The sequence below is a fragment of the Protopterus annectens genome, chromosome 4.part0, assembly GCF_019279795.1.
Source record: "Protopterus annectens isolate FY-2018-M chromosome 4.part0, PAN1.0, whole genome shotgun sequence".
Classification (NCBI taxonomy): Eukaryota; Metazoa; Chordata; order Ceratodontiformes; family Protopteridae; genus Protopterus; species Protopterus annectens.
Genome location: NC_056733.1, coordinates 1,067,312,778 through 1,067,334,293, shown reverse-complemented (window position 1 = coordinate 1,067,334,293; position 21,516 = coordinate 1,067,312,778). Strand labels below are relative to the sequence as shown.

Below are 21,516 nucleotides of genomic sequence, written 5' to 3'. Positions count from 1 at the left end.
CTTTTAGAAGGACAGAAAATTGTTGAGTCATCTGCATAGTGTACGATAGTCACTTGTTTTGAAGCTAAGTACTTATCCTACCAAATAATGTGGATTGCAAAAATAAAAATAAGAGTAAGGAAAAATAAAAAGAAAATGAACAAAGAGAATATATTTTAGCAGTAGTACATCATTAATAAATATATTCAACAACGGGACCTAAAATGGATCCTTGAGGGACACCCACTGTAACGGGAATGAAAGAGGAGATGTCATTTTGCCATTTTACTCTGTTTTCTATTTGAGAAGTAAATGGGGAACTAAGATAATTAGCTTTTGTTCATTCATTCATTTATTTATTTATTGACATTTGATTACCAGGCAAGCCCAATTTGGTAACAGCCCATTTTCAGTGGAGGCCCAGGGGAAAAAGCTCCAACGTATTACAAAACATTTTAAGAACCATAATATTACAGTCTTTAAAAAATACAAAAAACATATACATTTTAAATAATTATACCAAATTAGACAATATGAAGACATTGATTAAGAATAGATAGAAGTTATATGACAATGATTTAATAGAGACATTTTTATCCAGTTTATACAGAAGTTAAAGGTAAGTTGGTATAATACAAACAGGAATTGCAATACAAAGTGAAAGAAAAGCAGGTTTATGGCATATTTAGAGAGAAAGCCATGGGAGAGAAACTGACAGAAGTAAAGAAGGGAGCGTGAGGAGATACAAGGTATGAATAGGTATTTGTTCACATTTAGGGGTATAGTTTATCTTGCTTTTTGAAGCAATTTCTGGTGGGATACCAAGACGAAAGCTTTGGTTAAATTTAGAGGGAGTGCTGAGACTAAGTTCCCAGAGTTTCGATATTAGTTAACAGTCGGGGAAAGGAGGCAGCTGTCAGTCACAAAGCTGAGGAGTTGTGGCTGGATACAGTTCTCCAGAATTTTTGAGAGTGGAGACAGTGTGGCTATAGGCCTGAAGTCTGAGAGCTCATATCAGTTTCTACCTTTATGGAGAAGAAAAATGTAGCACCTTTTCCATAGATTTGTGACATACCTTTTTGTGATGGAGCACTTAATTCAGATGGACAAGGAAACCTAGGGTATCCGCAGCAATTTTTAAGTATTCAGGTGGTATGTTATTAGGGGCAAGGATGGTATGTTTTATGGTTAGTAATACTTTTTTGATTGTAGAAATGGAGACTGATTTGAGTGCAAGTGTTTTGGGTGCTAATAAGAGAGGTGAGGAACCTTTGTCGGGCTGTGCTGAGAACTTAAGATGAAGAGAATAAAAAGATGTTGACATTAAAGGACCATTGCAGTTTGAGAACTGACACAAGTCTTAGAGAATTTTTCCAGATCATCTGAACAAATTTATCTAGCACCTAATTTTAACAGTACCTCATGTCATTTGTCAAAAGTTTCATATACTTCTGTTTTTTTTCCACAGTGGTCCACCAAGTAATGTGGAAGCAGAAAACATCACCCTCCTATCCATGAAAAGCCTCGAGTGCAATGAAAGTAGGTATCTTTTCCTCATTTTCCCTTCCTGTGTTTACAGTATTTGTTGAAGACTGAGAAAAATAACAGAATTGATGAAAGGAGATGGAATTAGCAGAGAACAGGGAATAAGGCATTGTTGAAATCTTGTTTCTGCGTTTCCTGATATTTTATTCAGGAGATGCATACACTAATGTTTACAAATATATCATGTGATCTTCCCTTCTTTTACTCTTTCAGTATTTGTTTTACTTATTAATGGCAGTTGTGAAATATTTTTTTTTTCTAGGATACCTTAGTAATTGCGTAAAGTAGTCCCCACTTACATGTTTGCCTTCCAGCTAGGTAAGCACACAGTTGACATATGTGATGCCCCTGCACTGGCCCAGTAATCAAAGAGCCTCAATCCCCACCACAGGCAACAGTGAGGAATGTACACACACTGGGAGGACAACAAGTACAAACACAGTAAAGTGCAATTTCCCTTAAGAGCACACAAAGATCATAGTCAGTCTGGGGTTGGTTTCTCCCTCTCTCTCCAGATCCCCAGTAAGACTTCCCACTGGCACAGCTAAAGGGTTGAGATCTCAGCCGAGTGGCAAAGCTAAGATCTCCAGCACCCTCTCTGTCCAACCAGTGCTTTGTGTCCCTGCCCAAGTGGCTGATACACACACACACACACACACACACACACACACACACACACACACACACACACACACACACACACACACACACACACACACACTTTGAGATTTGATTGATATACAAATACACACACACACACACACACACACAAACACCCCTGGGAAAGGCTGGCACAGGTTTACTAACTATGCCTCCTATTGCCCAGACTATAAGATAGTTCCAGCTTTCACCAGCCACCCTTATCAGCTGCTATAAGGCTCTTAACAAAGGGTGCCTAATCTTACTGTGTAATGTTACTATTAATCCAAATGGTAATTTTGACCAAGACTTGCAAGGCTGTTTAGGAGTGGCCTGTACAGTGTCACCAAATGCATAGGCAAGTACGCTAAGAGCTTAAATATGTCTCACAAATATCAGCCACAAAGGTTTAAATATATTTAATAATAAATAATAAAAGAACAAGATAATACTCAGCAAATCCAATATGGTTACTTCAGAGTTCAAAACCACAGAAAATATTTTAAAACAACATTGCAGGACAGTCTCAAATAAATACAGAAAACATCTAAACTAATCTTTACTATATCCCTAACTATAGCTAAAAGAAATTACTGTACCCTACTTACTTACTATTAGCAAGGCAATTGCAGATGGTGATGAGGAGTGGATGTTCTTGCTAGGTCCAAGAGAAAATACAAAATGCACAGTCTCTCTTTGAGAGAGTTCTTAAATCAGTATATCAAATATTACTGCTGGGTTAGCTTGAATGGCATCACTCTGTCACTTGACTTCAGTTCCCAGGCTAAACAGAAACTTAGAATTTAACATCTCTGTGTCAAAAATACATATCTCTCAGAGATGTGCAGCTGCTAGTAAGTCATAAAGGAATAAAACACTTATTACATTTTAAACCTAGTAATTACTTCTCTCCAAAACAATACAAAAAACTTCTAGCTCTAGACATTGCATCTGCTACTGAACTGAAACTGAGAAATAACATATTTTGTTTATGGTCCAGCAATAAAGTAACTTAACCTCAACTATTCTTAAGTTTTGCAAGTTAATCTGCTATGTTCCAGCAGGGTATGCTGTGGTTACAGTCTTGAAGCTCAGTACATAACATACAGTTCTGTATAAATCATACCAATATTCACAAATGTCATAGAATTATTTACAAAATTCCAGATAGCTAGGCTGGCAGCATCACATTTCTCCCCTCCGAAAACCCAAGCTAGTTTTTCAAGTGACCCTTGAGAAACATTGCTTGAGAGGGTTGACCCTATCTGGGAATACCTCACCCCGTTCTCTGTCTTGACAGCCCATCTGCATTGGCATTGCTAAACCCACTGTGGTGCTGCACTGTCATATCATATGCTTGCAAACCAAGGTTCCACCTTAGTAACTTGGCATTTTGCTGGCTGGCTTGATGCAGCCATGTTAAAAGATTGTGGTCTGTAACTACAGTGAATTTCCTTCCATACAGATAAGGCTGAAGTTTCTGCAGTGCCCACACTATGGCTAGACATTCCTTTTTTACACCTGCATACATTCTTCCCTGGGTTGGAGCCTATGACTGAGATATACCACTAGTTGCTCTTCACCCTCTGAGGAAACCTGGCTAAGTACAGCCTCCACCCCATGGTTTGAAGCATCTGCCTGCACAATAAATTCTTTGCTGTAATCTGGACTGGCTAACACAGGGGGTCCTCCCAAAGCTCCTTTAAGCTTCTGGAATGCCTGCTCACATGCTGGGGTCCACACTACCTTATCTAGCCTGTTTTCCATGTCAGGTCTGTGAGAGGAGCAGCTATGGGACTATAATTGGGACAAACTTTCTCTAGTACCCCACTGTCCTTAAGAATGCCCTCATCTGCTTTTTGGTAACAGGGACAGGCCATGCCTGAATGACTTCCACTTTGTCTGATTCTGGCCTGATCTTACTACTCCCCGCTCTATGTCCCAGGTAGCAGACCTCTGCAATATCCACCTGACATTTGCTGGGTGTAATGGTCGACGCTGCCCTCTGTATTCTACCCAGCACCTCCCTGACATGCTGAAGGTGCTCTTGCCAGGAATGGCTGTAGATAGCAATATCATCTAGGTAAGCAAGTTCAAAATATCCTGCTCCTGCTAGGATATGGTCTATGAACCTCTGGAAAGTCACTGGGGCATTTTCATCCCAAAGGGCATCTTCGTAAACTCATACAAGCCAAAAGGTGTGACAAAGGCTGACCTCTCTCTAGCACTGGGAGTCAAGGGCACCTGCCAGTAACCCTTGGCAAGATCAGTAGTGGTAAGATACTTAGCCTCACCTAGCTGCTCTAGGGCTTCATCTGTCATAGGCATGGGGCAAGCATCTGAATCTGTGTGACTATTTAATTTCCTGAACCTGGTGCTGCCATCTTTCTTTGGTACCAGCACCACTGGGGAGGCTTAGGGACTGCTGGACTCCTGAATTACTACCTAGTTCCAACATTTCCTGTAGCTCCTCCCTCAGAGTCTGTTTGACTCTCTCAGACACCCTATAAGGGAGCCTGCTAAAAAGACCTTTGGGATCCTGTATCCACATGGTGCTGCACCAGGTGGGTGCATCCTGGTTTCCTAGTGAACATGCCCCCAAACTCATGTAACATTGCTCAGCTTTCTCGAACCTGGGTAATGGATATCTGCTAGAACATTGCTATCCCTTCCACTAAGGTGTCAGTTCGATCCACCCTATGGAGATCAGTCACCAGATGCCCCTCAGACTCCTCCTGCCATCCACTGCAAATACTCATCACAAGGGCCTCCCTATCATGGTAAGGTTTCATCATGTTAACATGGTACAATTTGTGCCCCTGCCTTCTGTCTAACAGTTCTACAATGTAGTTAACATCACTAACCTCACTTACCACTTTGTAGGGTCCCTCCCAAGTTGCCTGCAGCTTGTTGTGTCTGACAGGAATGAGAACCATTACCTGCTGCCATACAGCATACTCTCTAACTCTAGCATTCCTGTCATACCAGACCTTTTTCTGCTGTTGGAATTCTGCCAGATTCTCCTGGGCCAAGCCCATGAATTCCCTGAACTTTGTCCTGAGGTTTAGAACATATGCCACAACATACTCCTTGTGAGATTCAGACTCTCTCTCCCACTCATCTTGAATCAAATTTAGAGGTCTCCTCACCCTATGTCCATACAGCAACTCAAAGGGTGACAAACTTGTGGATTCCTGGGGCACCTGTCTGTAAGCAAACAACAGATAGGTCAAGTATTTGTCCCACTCCCTCTTAAATTGGTCTGCAAATGCCTGTAGCATTGTCTTGAGTGTAGAGTTTAACATTTCAACAACACCATTATTCTGGGGATGGTAGGGGATTGTCTTTGGTTGCTTCATCCCACAGTGCTTCCACAGACAAGTCAGCAGGTCTGATGTGAAACTGGCACCTCTGTCAGTAAGTATTTCTTTTGGGAAACCTACCCTGCTGAAAATCTCTAACAAAGCATTTGCCACCTTTTCTGCCTCAATGGAGGACACAGTCACCACCTCAGGGTATCAGGTAGCATAATCTACTACCACTAGGATATACGTTTGCCCTGTGGAACTTGGGGTACTCAGAAGCCCCACAATATCCATAGCTACCCTCTGAAATGGCTCCTCAATAACAGACAAAGGCATCAAAGGAGCTTTCACCTTGTCTCCTGCCTTGCCTACCTTTTGGCACTGCTCACAGGTCCTGCAGTACCCTGTTATATCTCTGGAAATACCAGGTCAATAAAAGGTCTGCATAATACATCTCTTTGTACGTTTTATGTCCATATGACCTGCAAAGGGAATATCATGGGCTTTCTACAAAAGGGCCTCACAGAGACAGATGCTTGGTGTCAGAGTCATGGCCTCAAGCTCAATGCCAAGAAGTGCATTGTCATCCTCTTTGGGAAAAGCTCAGTACCCATGAACTACCACATAGGCGGTAGCTCACTAAACACTGAAAGTGTGATAAGAGACCTCGGGACACAGGTAGACAGTAGTCTCTCTTTTGATAACCACATTGCCACAGTAGTCAGGAAATCCCTCTACGTGGCACACTTCATCACAAAAAGGTTCTCCTCTAGAAAAAAGGAGATCATTGTTCCTCTCTACTCATCCTTCATCAGACCCATTATAGAGTGCAATGTCCTGTTTGGCATGTATCTCACAAGACACCTACAAGAATTGGAAAGGCCACAGAAATACCTCACTAAAAGGATTACTGGCCTCAAACAGATGCCATACGCAGACTGTCTCAAAAAACTCCAGCTCTACTCCGTTGCATATCGCCTACTCAGAGGTAATCTCTACCTAACATACAAAGCTGTGTCAAACCCATAGCTGTTGGACATGCTATACTTAAAGAAATCCCAATCTCTCCAAACCACATGCTCTAGGGACCTAAACATTGTCACCACAATAAACAGAACATGCTGGAGGGATAGATTCTTGTCCCAGAGACTTCCCATACTCTGGAACAAACTGCCCATTCATGTCAAGCAAAGCTCCTCATTTGCCTTCTTTAAGAAAAATCTTGACAACTGGATGGGAAATAGAAAATTCACCCTGGGGATCACTTCTGTGGCACTGCTTGACAGGGGCACAGGAAAATAATTTTCTTGGGTGGCAAAAGCCAGGGAACCTTTTTGGCTAGGCTTATATAGGCCCCAGGGCCGATAGCCTGGTATCTACCTATGAACCTATGGTTGGAAGTGCCAGATGGTAGGCTCTAGGCACTACCAGCTGCTGTATTCTCTCACCCTCTAGCTCAAGGGGTCCATTCTCTATACAGTAACACTTTGTCCCAGTATACAGATTCCCCCTCTCCCTGAAAATCAGGTGCCTCACTTGCTACCTCCCTCAGGCCTTGTAATGTAGGGTCTGAGACCTACGCCTGTCTCAACTCTCTCTTAGTAACCCTTCCCAGCTCCCCTTCCACAAGAACTCTGGTATTCTCTGACAGCGCTGCCTTACTGTCAGCCTGGTACTACTACTCACCTCTGTCCTTGCACTCACTCTGTCCAATGGAACATCAGTACCCACAAGCAGCTTTGGCTCACCTTCAGTCTCACTACTACAGGGTAGCTCGCTCCCTGAAGTAACCACCTCACCAGTCCTGGCTGCAAGTATGCGGTCTGTCTGGGTCTCCCCCAGGCTACCAGACCCACATGCTTGTCTCCAAGCTTGACTGCATGTAACTGCATGCACACACGGTACTGCATTATCAAAGTCATTCCCTATCAGGACATCTGCAGGGATATTCTCAAATACACCTACTTGCTGGCTTCCTTTCCCACCTTCCCAGTCAAGGTGAACCCTAGCCAAAGGTATTGGGAATGGGGGTCCCTCCTAAAGCTCTGACTGGAGTAGACTGCCCAAGCAAGTAGTGCTCCTCTTTAACCTTTGCTGGTTTCACAGTAGTTAGGTCAGAGGCTGTGTCTCTCTTAGCAATGGCCTCTTTCCCATTTACTAAGATAGGATATAACCTTTTGTGGTAGTTTGGTACCCTTGTTGTCTCCAGACAGCTCACTGCTGGTATTCTGTCATTTCCATTTACTGGCCTCCCAACTTTTGTTCCCCACCTTGCCTCCATGGACATCTATATGCTACATGGCCCCATTGATTGCATTTAAAACATTTAACTCTTGGTCATGGATATGTACCTGGACTAGTGGCTTTCCCTGCTACTGGCAAACTCTGTTCGGGCAGTCTGAGCTGCCCACCATGGGTTCCCTTAGACCCAGGACCAGCACTGGGTGTCCCTTTCCTCTGCAGTGATGCCCTGCTTGCTAGGTATAGGTCTTCCTTCTTCCACAACTCATCTGCAGTAAGCCATTGTCTATCAGCTAACCTGATTCTCATGTCCTCAGGCAAAATGCTAAGGGCTTGCTCCCTCACCAAAAAGTCTGCCAGCCCTTCAAAAGTGGTGACCTGACATCCACTCACCCATCTATGAACATAAGTGCTTAGTTCAGTGATATATTCAGACACACTTTCATCTGCCTTGAATCCATGCTCACAAAACATTTTTCTATAAGCTTCAGGTGTTACCTTAAAGCATTCTAACAAACACATATTGACTGTATTATAATTTAAGCAACCGGTATCAGACAATTTAGAAATAGCAGTTACAGCTTTACCATGGAGTAAGGGGGTCAGGAACCGTATCCAAAGGCCTTGGTCAACATTATACTATTTAAATACTCTTGCAAACATATGAATGAAACTATCAAAATTATCCCCTCTGTAAATTGTGGAAGAAATTTACTGACCTTTGTTGCTTCTGGAGTTCAGTTACTCCCTTCCCCATTACCTCCATGACTCTGGCGAAGAGTCAGCATCTCTTTTTCATGTTGCCTCTGCCTCTCCTTCTCCTCCACCTGTAGATGCAGTTTCTTATTTTACTCAGCCTCTAGATGTCTCAATCTCTCTGCTGCTTCTATTTCCAAATGTTTGGCTTCCAGCTCAAGTCTCTTTAACTCCAGATGGATTTTTAAGTCTTGTGTGGAAAGGCTGAGCTGTCCATTTTCTGAGAGTTGTACATCTCTAAGACCAGCTTGGTTGCCCTCCTGATCACTGCTCTGTGATGCAGGTGAGCCCAAAGCTACAATCATTTCTGCCTTAGTCAAGTTGGCATGCACCAGTCCTTTAGCCTGGCACCTCTCAGCCAACTGGCTCTTTGTCAGCTTGCCATACCCCTCTGCTGACATGCTTGCCTGCTCTCCATGACTAACTAAGCTAAAAAAAAATAAAATAATTGTGATATGAACTCTGAATGCTCACTGCATGGCTGACTGAGAGTACAAACACATTCAGTAACCACTGTGGACAGGCTACAGGAAGTCAATATTCACACCACTACAAGCCAATTAATATGTGATGTGGCTATCTCTCCACTGTAAACCAATTAATATGTGATGTGGATATCCCACCAGTGCCTATCAATTAATATGTGATGCTCCTGCACTGGCCCAGTAATCAAGGAGTCTCAATCCTCACCACTGGCAACAGTGAGGGACATACACACACTAGGAGGATGATAAGTATACACACACACACACACACACACACACACACACACACACACACACACACACACACACACACACACACACACACACACACACACACACACACACAGGTTTACTAGCTATGCCCCTTCTGCCAAAACTATACGGTAGTTTCAGCTGCCACCAGCCACCCTTATCAGCTACTATAAGGCCCTTAAAAGGGTGTCCAATCTGTATGTTACTATTAATCCAAATGGTAGTTTTGACCAAGACTTGCAAGGGTATTTAGGAGTGGCCTGTATAGTGTCACCAAACACATATGCAAGTACTTTAAGAGCTTAAATATATCTCACAAATATCAGCCACAAAGCTAGGTTTAAATATATTTAATAATAAATAATAGAAGATCAAGACAATACTCAGTAAATACAACACAGTTACTTCAGAGTTCAAAATCACAGGAAATATTTTAAAACAACATAGCAGGACAGTCTCAAATAAATATAGAAAACATCTAAACTAATCTTTACTATATTCCTAACTATATCTAAAAGAAATTACTGTACCTTAGTTACTTACTATTAGCAAGGCAAGTGCAGATGGTGATGATGAGTGGATGTTCTTGCTAAGTTGAAGACAAAATACAAAATGCACAGTCTCTCTCTGAGAGAGAGTTCTTAAATCAATATCAAATATTACTGCTGGGTTAGCTTGGATGGCATCACTCTTTGTCACCTGACTTCAGTTCCCAGGCTAAACAGAAACTTAACAAAATTTAACTTCTCTGTGTTAAAAATACATATCTCTCAGAACTGTGCAGGTGCTAGGAAGTCATAAAGCAATAAACACTTTTTACAATTTAAACCTAGTAATTACTTCTCTCCAAGACAATACAAAAAACTTCTAGCTCTAGACATTGTGTCTGCTACTGAACTGAAACTGAGAGATAACATTTTTTGTTTCTGGTGCAGCTATAAAGTAACTTAGCCTCAACTATTCCATGTTCCAGCAGGGTGTGTGCAAGAATGTGGTTACATTCTTGAAGCTCAGTACATAACATACCGTTCTGTATCAATCATATTAATATTCACAAATGACATAGAGTTATTTACAAAATTCCAAATAGTTGTGCTGGCAGTGTCACAGCGTATATCTCATTGTTCAGGAGATATCCAGAAAGAGTAGAAATTGGGTGATTTGTTTAGTGCAGATATTGAGAAATACATAAAGGTACCTACATTTTTAAATGTTTACATATGTACTCAGATATTTAAAATAAGTCATGTAACTGCATGGTTTTGAAGTTGGATATAACAGCAGCTGCAGAACTGTGCACACAAGTGACTGAAAGTTGTCATATACAAAGAGAAAGGAATACATTAGTAAGTAAAAAGTGAGTTAATTAGTTTCAAAGTATTAAGAGTCAGAAGAGAGACTAGCATAGAGGGACAGTGAGTTAGTGTATTATGCATTTACTGAAGGACATGGAGTATGAAACTCAAATATCTGGCATTAAGGACTGAGTGTAATTATCAATGAAGTAGCAGGCATACATCTCAACTGTCCCTAATTTTGCAGAGTGTACCTTATTTTGCTTGTGTGTGAAAAAGCTTTTGATTTTCTTACAACTCACTGAGGATGACAACAGTCAGATAGAAATTCCAGGCATTAGACTCGGATTAGAGTTTCATATTTATTGTTCAGAAACTGCATGTTGCTACAAACCTTTTTTTTGCTATTAAAGTTTTAAGTGAATTAGAATAATATGTAAACATTGTCCCTGATTTTGAGACTTTGTTACTCTATTATATTTGTTTTTGTCCCTAATTCTTGAACAAATAAGTTGACAGATATGTTACTAGGGCAGGGAAAGGGAGGCATTGTGGAACTTATGACAGTGAGGCAGGAATGTGATATGTGGCTGTATGTGTATGTGTGTTTTACCGTATATTTGTGTGTGAAAGAGTTATGGGGTGTGCCTGAGCTACTACAAGGCTACCATCACTACCAACTACCACAAGAAAGTACTGATCTGCACTTGTGGTAGTTAATGGTGATTTGGAGACATGCAAATAAACCAGTAATGCTTTCTTTCCTCATTGCAGCTACTGTGTCTCAGAAGTGAAAAGCTACAATGCAGAGACAGGGCCTTGTTAGGGTTCTTTATGAATCCTTTAAAATACTGAGTTTTAGATATCCAATCCTTTTCCCACAGGGCCTGCACTATGTTAACATGTACTGGGGTCATGGGGATCCTTATAACCATGCCTTTAATTCTGTTGTCACTTGAATTTATCCTCTTCTGTAATGTGCCTAATTAATAAAGTTATTACTAATCTCCATCCCATCTCTTCCTTCCTTCCATTTCCATTCTAATTATGCCTATACCCACTTCCCCAACACTGCCTGATTTGTTACATCCTCTAACCCCTGTCCTCATTATGTACCTATTTTTCTTTATCTCCTTCTGTTATTATACCATTTATTTAGTTGCAGTTTGTTTACAGGGAAAGTTCACTAGGCCATTCAGAGCCCATTTTCAGTGGCGACCCAGGAAGAAAAGCTCCTCAGTACATGAATAAAAGTAGAATTTTATGCGTTGGTAATATACAGCTAACAACAAGTTAGCTTAAATGTAGCAACACAATTAGCAGTCCTGTGGCAAAACAAATAGAAGTGACATTACAACATTTTTTGAGGTGATTTAGAGCAGGAAAAATTTGGTAAACATGTCATAAAAGTAGAAAAATATCATTAGATATTCTAAGGAGGCTGAGAGCAAGTATAGTTCCAGATGGAAGACAGGTGAAACAGGCAGGATTGCGGAGTTGTTCTAATGGCTAAAGGTAGAACATTTCAATTTTTAGCTAAAGAGTAGAAGTAAAGAAGCTGGGCAGGTGGAAGATTTGGTTTGTAAACCTGCAGAAGTTGCAGATTCTAATATCTGAGGGGCCTCTTTGGGAGGTAGTAAGTGAATATTGCGCTAAGGGCAGGACAATCTGAAGGTTTAAAGATCAGTTTGTGTGCTATAGTTAACTACAAATAGGTGAAGTAATTTGGTAGTTCCAGCCATTTTTGGGAGTGTAGAGCAGTACAGTGATGGGTGAAGTTTTTTGGAATTAGTTGCTACTAGTATAACAAGTCTCAAGCTTGTCCTTTAGTGCAGTTTGAAGGTTCATAAGTAGAGGGACAGCATACATGAGAAAGGGGAGTAGGTAAGTGGAGGTAAGGGTTTGTTTAATGAAGGGGCTGAAGAATTGGTTCTACCTCTACAGGATTCCTAGTTTCTGATGAGTTTTTCAGATGTTGTCTTGTAAGTGGATATCAAATTTTAGGTGTTCATCTATGGTGACTCCTGACAGTTTTGTGTGGCTAACAAGTTCTATTTGTGCCTTACTTTGAGAATAGATACTGAACATGATTTTATCTATCAGGTTTGATTTCTTAAGGGGGAATAACATGATATTGGATTTATTTGGGTTAAGGGCTAGGTAGTTATTACACATTTAGGATTCAGTGATGGAGAAGGCTTTTTGAGTTTTGAGTTGAAGTTCAGAAATAGAGTCAGTCGAACATACAATAGTTGATTCATCTGCATACTGATTGAGAGATCCATGGGTCATAGATGAATGAAAATTATTAATGAAAATGCTGAATAAGAGGGAACCAAGTATGGAATCTTGAAGAACTTCAGTAGAGGTGATAAGTTAAGGAGAGAGAGAGTTTTGCCATTTGACAGCCTGTTGTCTGTCTTCTAAATAGCTTGAAAATCCGTTGAGATTGGTGGGGGAAAGTCCAATGTTAGAGAGCTGTGACAGTAGTAAAAGGTAGGAAAGTGTATCAAAAACCTTTGACAGATCTAAGAAGAGGGCAGAGACCATTTTCCCAGCATCATGTGCTCTGTTAACAGTATCCAAGAAAGATATGAGGATAGTTGTTGTGGTGTGGCCAGATCTGAATCCATGCAGCTTAGGAGACAGGACATGGTAATGTAGAATATAGTATGACACAAAACCAATCCAGTAGGCTTTCAGGACAAGAGCACCATAAAGGCAAAACTTTTATTTTGCAGAAAATAAAAGATTAAGTGCTTTCATCTGATTGTAGCATAGGACTTCATCAGAATCTAAACACACATTTCATAAAAACCCTTTAAGTACCTTTATAATTAAGTCACATGACCCTCAAATGAATTAATGAACAATCAAGTTAAAATTATTAACCTTAAAGGTACCTCTAACTAAAAGACCAACATTCTAATGAAATGACATATTATTAAAATTTTCATAATACCTTATACTGCTACATGGTCCTTAAACTATGAAAAAATGAAAAAAAAATATATATATATATACATACACATTTGTATATAATAAATTAAAAAAATTGATGTTTAAAAGTGCAATTACAAAATATGGAGCTGTTAACATACTAATATGTCTCTTACTAAAATGTCATACCTTTAACATTGTATCACAACTGTCATTAACTATAAAACATAAGATCTAAGTTTAATAAACTTATTATACTTAGATGTTCATTCAACCCCAGTGGATGTAACGCCTCTAGTTTTAACTGCCATTTAAGCTCTTTACCCTATAAAATATCCTTGCAGGGACCCCCTCTTGGATTCAAGCCAACGTTATCTATACCAAAAACAAAAGCTTAGGAGACAAGAGATGGTAATGTAGAAGATAGTGCATCAGCTGAATGTGAATGCACTTTTCCAAGATTTTGGAGATAGGATAAAGAATAGCGTTAGGACGAAAGTTGGTGATATCAGTGTTTTTGCCACCTTTATGAAGAGGGAGAATTAATGCTTTCTTCCATGATTTGGGCTCATGAGATTCCTTAATGGATTCATTAATAAGGATAATTTTAGGGAATGCAATGGCATCTGCACCAAGCTTTAGAAATTCGGGGAGTATATTGTCTGGTACGCTAGAGTGAGGTTTGAGCTTCAGAAGTAGTATTTTTATGGTTGTGATAAAAATGGGATTAAGAGTGAAGTTGGGAGTAAAATGGATGTTGGGCTCATGGATGAATAGGATGCTTGTAGTGTTAGGGAGGGTAGTGGATGTTTTAGGTGGAGCAGTGCTGCTTGTGTTGCCTTTAGCATGGGGAAAGCTAGCAGTAATGTCAGCTATAGAATTTATAAAGAAAAAGTTAAGGAGAGAGACTATTTCTTGAGAAAGTTTATCGGGATGTGGACATGGGTTGCTTTTTCTGACAAGGTAAAGGACTGATGTGATGAAATTCCACAATTTTGGGGGTTTTGTTTATGGTTAGATTGCAGTCTTTAATAGTATTCTTTTTTATCTTTGACTATTTTTTTTTACCTGATTACGAAGATGTTTACATTTTATCAGTTCTTGCTGGTTTCCATTAGTTTGGACACTGTTTCCATATTGTATCTCTGGAGTGCATCAGATCAACATGAGGCAATGTGAGTAACAGCTTTAATATAGAAAGTCAGTTATTCATCAGTGGCCATAAAACACGGTTAAAAAGTAAAAAAAAACATAAAGGCAGAATCAGCTTAAAATAAACAATATAACTCATAATGTAAGAAAAATAAAACTCTAATAAGAAAAAAATCAAGCAAATCAGCAGACTACACATTTCAAGCATAGATAGAAAAAGACAGAGGGAGGAATAAAACCCAAAAGGGTTTCTTGTCTGAGCTCTGTAGCCAAGGTGAACCAGACAAGGACAGTCTACCAAGAAATCCTTGTCTTACCATGGCAATAAAACTTGAATGGTCTTGTCTGTGGATCTGAAGGGCAGTTCTGGTCTTACCAGATGATTGGTCCTTCACACCCACATACAGGCAGTTGGAGGAGATCTAAGCTTAGATAGACTGCCAGAAGGAGGTAGAGAGGAAGGCAGGACACTGCTACCCTTATGCCAGTAAGACAGGGTGTTTGTTGAACATTCTATTTTGTTCCTCATATTTCTGACCTGTGCTTCCTAAAGTTAGTGAGGTTGTCAGTTTGTAAGGGTTATAGTCAGTAAATAGTGCTTGTGTACAGAACTTGGATCATAATTTTCTACGGAAATCACTGCTGGTGTGATTTCTAACTGTGTGTCAGCAGTAATATCATTGGTTTGGCAGATTTGCCCTTCTTCAAGTTGATGTACATAAGTTTGGGGGTGTGGGAGCTTGTCCCCTACATCAGGGTGCTGGAAGGCTTGCCTCCTGAAAACAACAATTGTGGTTTTCATTGTTGCTGTTGTGTAGATTTGACATTTGTTTGGCTAATTTGCCATAGGAAGTATTTAATCTGGTTTTAGACCAAATGTGATTCTACTAAGTGAATTTCCTAAGAAATATGATTTGCTCTTGTTTTGTCAACAATTGTGTTTCTACTATTTGCACTATCAGGGAAACATAATAGATTTGTGTATACATATCTGTGTGTGTGTGTGTGTGTGTGTGTGTGTGTGTGTGTGTGTGTGTGTGTGTGTGTGTGTGTGTGTGTGTGTGTGTGTGCAGGTGAATGATATTTCAGAGAAGTGTCATAAGACTGAACCACAGATGATCGACCGCAAATGTTCGATCCTCCAAAGACCGAAAAATTTAAAACATAAAAACAAACCAAAAAAAAAATTTTTTTTTTGCGTCCCCACACCCTCCCTGCTATATATATATATATATATATATATATATATATATAGATATATATATATATATATATATATATATACATATATAATGGAATCACTACTAAATACCGGATGCCCAAAATCCCTACGCTTAAAACACTGAGACCACATGCCCAAAACCCCACAATACCGCATATTTAAAACCCCAAAATTCAAAATTGCGAATGTTACACAACCAAACAGCACACACACACACACACACACACACACACATACACACACCTTCCCCCCACAACCAAACAATGCATCCTACACTAGACATAGGCAGGGGAGCAAGCCCCCCTGCACCCCCCACACCCCCCTACTTTATTATTCTAACTCCGAGATCGCACAGACACACAATGCAAACTCACACCCACACATTACAGTCCCTTACACACACACACCACAGTCACAACACACACTTACACACACTACAACCCTCACAAACACACTTACACACACACATAATTACCTGAACTGCAACACCAGAAGCGCTAACGCAAAATCCCTTAACATCAGGATTTTGCATTTCACGCTTCTGGTCTTTGCGGGGTTTCGATCATCTGGTCTCAGTGTTTTCAGGGTCGGGATTTCACTATAGATATATATATATATAGGTTTACTATCATAATCTTGAAGTGAATTCGGTTGAATCCACTTTGAACGATGTCTGGAGGTTAAACAGTGACAATGTCAAACTTTGATATTGTTGAAGTACAAATCTCACCTCTATCTCGACCCATGTTAACTGTTGTCCCAAAATCACATTCAATTTGTAATTCGACATTGCTGGAGTTCAAGACTGTCATTTTTCTCAGACGTGGGTCAATGATACGATCATTCAACCGAGTTTGCTTCAAGATTATGATAGAAAACTATATATATATATATATATATATATATATATATATATATATATGTATATAAAATTTCCAAGACTGAATTACAGACTACAGTGGAGAAATGGCAAATCTCCGAATCCCGCTCTCCCTTGATCTCATTCAGGACAAGCCAATAATACTCGATCAGCTGTAATGGTTTTCCATACTCTGATGAAATAACTTGATGCTGTAAGATATGTACCTATTATTCTTAACCATACTGACATTTCTGAGGTGAAGGTTGTTGTAGTAACGAAAACATATAGCTGTATTTAACACATGCTAAGAACTAAAGTGAACAGTAAATATTCAGTTTTGATTATTAATTTAAAATCCTTAAGATGTTCTTATAACCTATTTACTTTCTTCTACACAAAACTTTGGACAGTCGCACCTTATATAGAATATCTGCAAAATTTCATGAAAACGTAAACACCTTGTGTCATTAGTAACACATAGTTAAAAATATTGCTTTTCTTATATTTTACTCTATAGTGAATTTGTAAAGAATTATGTATTTATTTCTTTCTTTATTTATTTCATGCAAGGAAACACAAGTTGTGGTTTTCTGGTTTTGGAACAACCCTTCACTGCATGTGGGGGTATTTTTGTTAGTTTTTTCATATAAATTTATGTTCATTCTTGTTGAATATTGTCTCACATATTTTTTACCCATGTAATACAAACTAAAATCCATATTTTTTCTTTGCTTGCATGTTTTAAGTATTATTTGGTACTGGAACAAATTTGAGTTTTTTGACTTAATTGTTAAGAAGAGAATACATCAGGAAAGGTCACTGGGTTAATGCAATATCAAATAAAATGTTTATGAACAAATCAAATAGACTTCATGTGAGTTCCAGTGGAAGGTGGCAGGGGTAAAACACTTGTCAGACAATAGGACAGAAAGGGTTATAGTAAATGAAGTTCAGTCAGATTAATGAATGATGCCTACTGAGGCACCACAGTGGTCACTAGTGAGGCACCACAGTGGTCACTACTGAGGCTAGTCATTTACAATATCTAAAGGCAAACCTAGCATGTTTTGTGCTCACACAAAAGTGTACAACATACAAAGGTATAGAAAGAACAAGAAATGTAGCAAGATTATAGAAATTATCTGAAAGGCAGCCTCTTAAATGTAGTGCAAAAAAAAGAAAAAAAGAATCCATCTAGAAAACAGAAGCCCAGGATAGTTGTCTCTTTAGGAGAAGCAATAGTAACATCAAAATAAGAAAGGCTTTGAAGAGTGCATGTGTGCAGGGGGCAGGTAAGCTTTATTCTAATATAGCCTAGTAGTTATGACTCCTGCTTTTAACCTAGGCACCCCAGATTTGCCTTAGTAGGGAAGAGGGCACTGTCTTTGCATGTTCCTTTAGTTAGTACACATGATAAGGGCTATAAGCTAGTAAAAAGCTGCTTTTAGTCCAGGGTTTGATTCCCCTCAGCCTTAATTTGGCCACTATGTAACTCTGAGCAAGTCACTTAACCAGCTGGGAGTACCATTGTACTGTGATGCATGCAGTATTACAAGTTTATAACCTATCCAGCCTCACAGTCTGGCAGTTAATGCAAAGGATTAAGGTTATGAGCTATTAACAAGATGTATCCTTTAGTACAAGGTTCGAGTCCTTCAGCTTTCATCTGCCTTCTGTGTGTTATTGTGAGCAAGCCTCTTAACCAGACAGTGTTTTGGGGAAACTGGGGGAGGTTCCTCCATGATCTCTTCAACTACATACCTTATAAATACTTATGAATTAGAAGAACGAGGGCATGGATGGTTGGTGGAATGCACTGTATTAGGAAGAAGCATTGTTGGTATAAAACAAGACATTATTTTTCATACAGATACTTGGTATAAACCCAGTGTAGCATATTGTCTGTAGTTTTGGACAGTTCATCTTTATAATGACAGGAAAGATAGAGACACTTGACAAAAATGGTCAGAGTGTCTCTCAGCATCCATGGAATGAACTGGAAGTGCTCGCTATCTCTATTCTTGGCCAAAAAAGGTAAGTAGGGACATAACAGAAACTCTTATGGACCTCTAAGGAAATACACAAAATCCCAGGGGGAGCCTCACAGGCACTTCACAAAATCCCAGTGGGAGCTGTATTTCAAAAAAAATGAGATCTATTGGAGTAAGATGACAGCATTCTGAAGGTACAAGTCAGACTGCTCAAAGAAGATGTGAGGAAGTACTCCTACATGGAAGCAGTAATGGAGCCCTGTAACAGTCTTCCTGAAGAAATTAAGAATGTATGAGATGGATGTAATGTATAAGGCACTTCTCAGAGGGAAGGTTAAGTGGATGTAATGTATAAGGCACTTCTCAGAGGGAAGGTTAAGTGGATGTAATGTATAAGGCACTTCTCAGAGGGAAGGTTAAGTGGATGTAATGTATAAGGCACTTCTCAGAGGGAAGGTTAAGTGGATGTAATGTATAAGGCACTTCTCAGAGGGAAGGTTAAGTGGATGTAATGTATAAGGCACTTCTCAGAGGGAAGGTTAAGTGGATGTAATGTATAAGGCACTTCTCAGAGGGAAGGTTAAGTGGATGTAATGTATAAGGCACTTCTCAGAGGGAAGGTTAAGTGGATGTAATGTATAAGGCACTTCTCAGAGGGAAGGTTAAGTGGATGTAATGTATAAGGCACTTCTCAGAGGGAAGGTTAAGTGGATGTAATGTATAAGGCACTTCTCAGAGGGAAGGTTAAGTGGATGTAATGTATAAGGCACTTCTCAGAGGGAAGGTTAAGTGGATGTAATGTATAAGGCACTTCTCAGAGGGAAGGTTAACTGGATGTAATGTATAAGGCACTTCTCAGAGGGAAGGTTAAGTGGATGTAATGTATAAGGCACTTCTCAGAGGGAAGGTTAAGTGGATGTAATGTATAAGGCACTTCTCAGAGGGAAGGTTAAGTGGATGTAATGTGTAAGGCACTTCTCAGAGGGAAGGTTAAGTGGATGTAATGTATAAGGCACTTCTCAGAGGGAAGGTTAAGTGGATGTAATGTATAAGGCACTTCTCAGAGGGAAGGTTAAGTGGATGTAATGTATAAGGCACTTCTCAGAGGGAAGGTTAAGTGGATGTAATGTGTAAGGCACTTCTCAGAGGGAATGTTAAGTGGATGTAATGTATAAGGCACTTCTCAGAGGGAAGGTTAAGTGGATGTAATGTATAAGGCACTTCTCAGAGGGAAGGTTAAGTGGATGTAATGTATAAGGCACTTCTCAGAGGGAAGGTTAAGTGGATGTAATGTATAAGGCACTTCTCAGAGGGAAGGTTAAGTGGATGTAATGTATAAGGCACTTCTCAGAGGGAAGGTTAAGTGGATGTAATGTATAAGGCACTTCTCAGAGGGAAGGTTAAGTGGATGTAATGTATAAGGCACTTCTCAGAGGGAAGGTTAAGTGGATGTAATGTATAAGGCACTTCTCAGAGGGAAGGTTAAGTGGATGTAATGTATAAGGCACTTCTCAGAGGGAAGGTTAAGTGGATGTAATGTATAAGGCACTTCTCAGAGGGAAGGTTAAGTGGATGTAATGTGTAAGGCACTTCTCAGAGGGAAGGTTAAGTGGATGTAATGTATAAGGCACTTCTCAGAGGGAAGGTTAAGTGGATGTAATGTATAAGGCACTTCTCAGGGGGAAGGTTAAGTGGATGTAATGTATAAGGCACTTCTCAGGGGGAAGGTTAAGTGGATGTAATGTATAAGGCACTTCTCAGGGTGAAGGTTAAGTGGATGTAATGTGTAAGGCACTTCTCAGAGGGAAGGTTAAGTAAGCTGCTAATCTTATTCAGCAAGTAGCAAAATATACAAACTACATTGATCAAAGAGGTGTTTTTATCTACAATCAAAAATCTACGATTCTACAAGTTGTACACACTGCAGTTTCAGTCCTACTGTTGGGGAAGTAACCAAGGGTTTCTAATTTCAGTATAGCAGTAATCTAAGTGAAAACTAAGAGAGTTGACAACTGTAATAGTAACAAGAACTACACACTCCCAAATTCAGAAAGCAAAAGACTGAAATGGACAAAGAAAGCAGTCTGAGCTTTCGTCGGTGTTGGTATGTCCTTGGAATGGGATTAATTAAGGCATGTGGCACAACCTCTGTAAGAGACCTCTTATTGAAAGTTAAGAGTCTTGCTAAAGCAAGTCCCAAAACTACAAAATTTAAGTACAATTTAATACAATTAACAGCAAACTCTGAAAGCCACAATTACATATTTAAAGTATTTTTTGCAGGGACCGAGCTCTCCTGCAGCCCGTACTACTACACATTTAAACTTTCACTGTTCCAAGGAGTTCACTCAAGCTCCTTAAATGTGCAACGGGAAACCCCTGAAAAACATCAAAGCTTGCATTTTTTACCACCAGACACAAGCTCCAAGTTTCTGATTCATGTGAAAGCACAACACATTGCCAGCATTACAGAAAAAAGGCTTTACTTATCTAAAATGTTGTATGGCAGAGAATGATGCAGAGATATATTTTTTATTCAAGGTATATTCATGTGAAAGGGTCCGCAGCACAAAGCATGGTACATTTTTGTTGCATATTGTATTCTACTTGCTATACAACAGATCATGTTTGACTGAGAAAAGCAGAGGAAATTGTTTATTAAGTTGTGTTCTGTGTCTGTTACTAACGTGCTGCTATTCCCAAAGGCGAGTAGTAAAACATCTCAGATCTCTAGTAATAGCAACACTATGCTGTTTCTGGAACAGTCTGCATTCTTCCTTACACCAGTAAGGCAAATTTATAAGATTTGTTCACAGTTCAAGATATGCTAATAAAGCTACAAACAAAGTAAA

The 21,516-nt window shown here is 39.7% G+C and overlaps 1 protein-coding gene across 7 annotated transcripts in view; it reads left to right on the top strand.

Moving 5' to 3' along the window:
• Positions 1 to 21,516, top strand: part of ECSCR (endothelial cell surface expressed chemotaxis and apoptosis regulator) — a 516,073-nt gene that overhangs the window by 434,255 nt on the left and 60,302 nt on the right. For all 7 annotated transcript variants that reach the window (XM_044069006.1, XM_044069007.1, XM_044069008.1 and 4 more), the window contains one exon: positions 1,448 to 1,518. In XM_044069006.1, the coding sequence (XP_043924941.1) occupies positions 1,448 to 1,518 (71 nt within the window). The remainder of the gene's footprint in view (positions 1 to 1,447; positions 1,519 to 21,516) is intronic.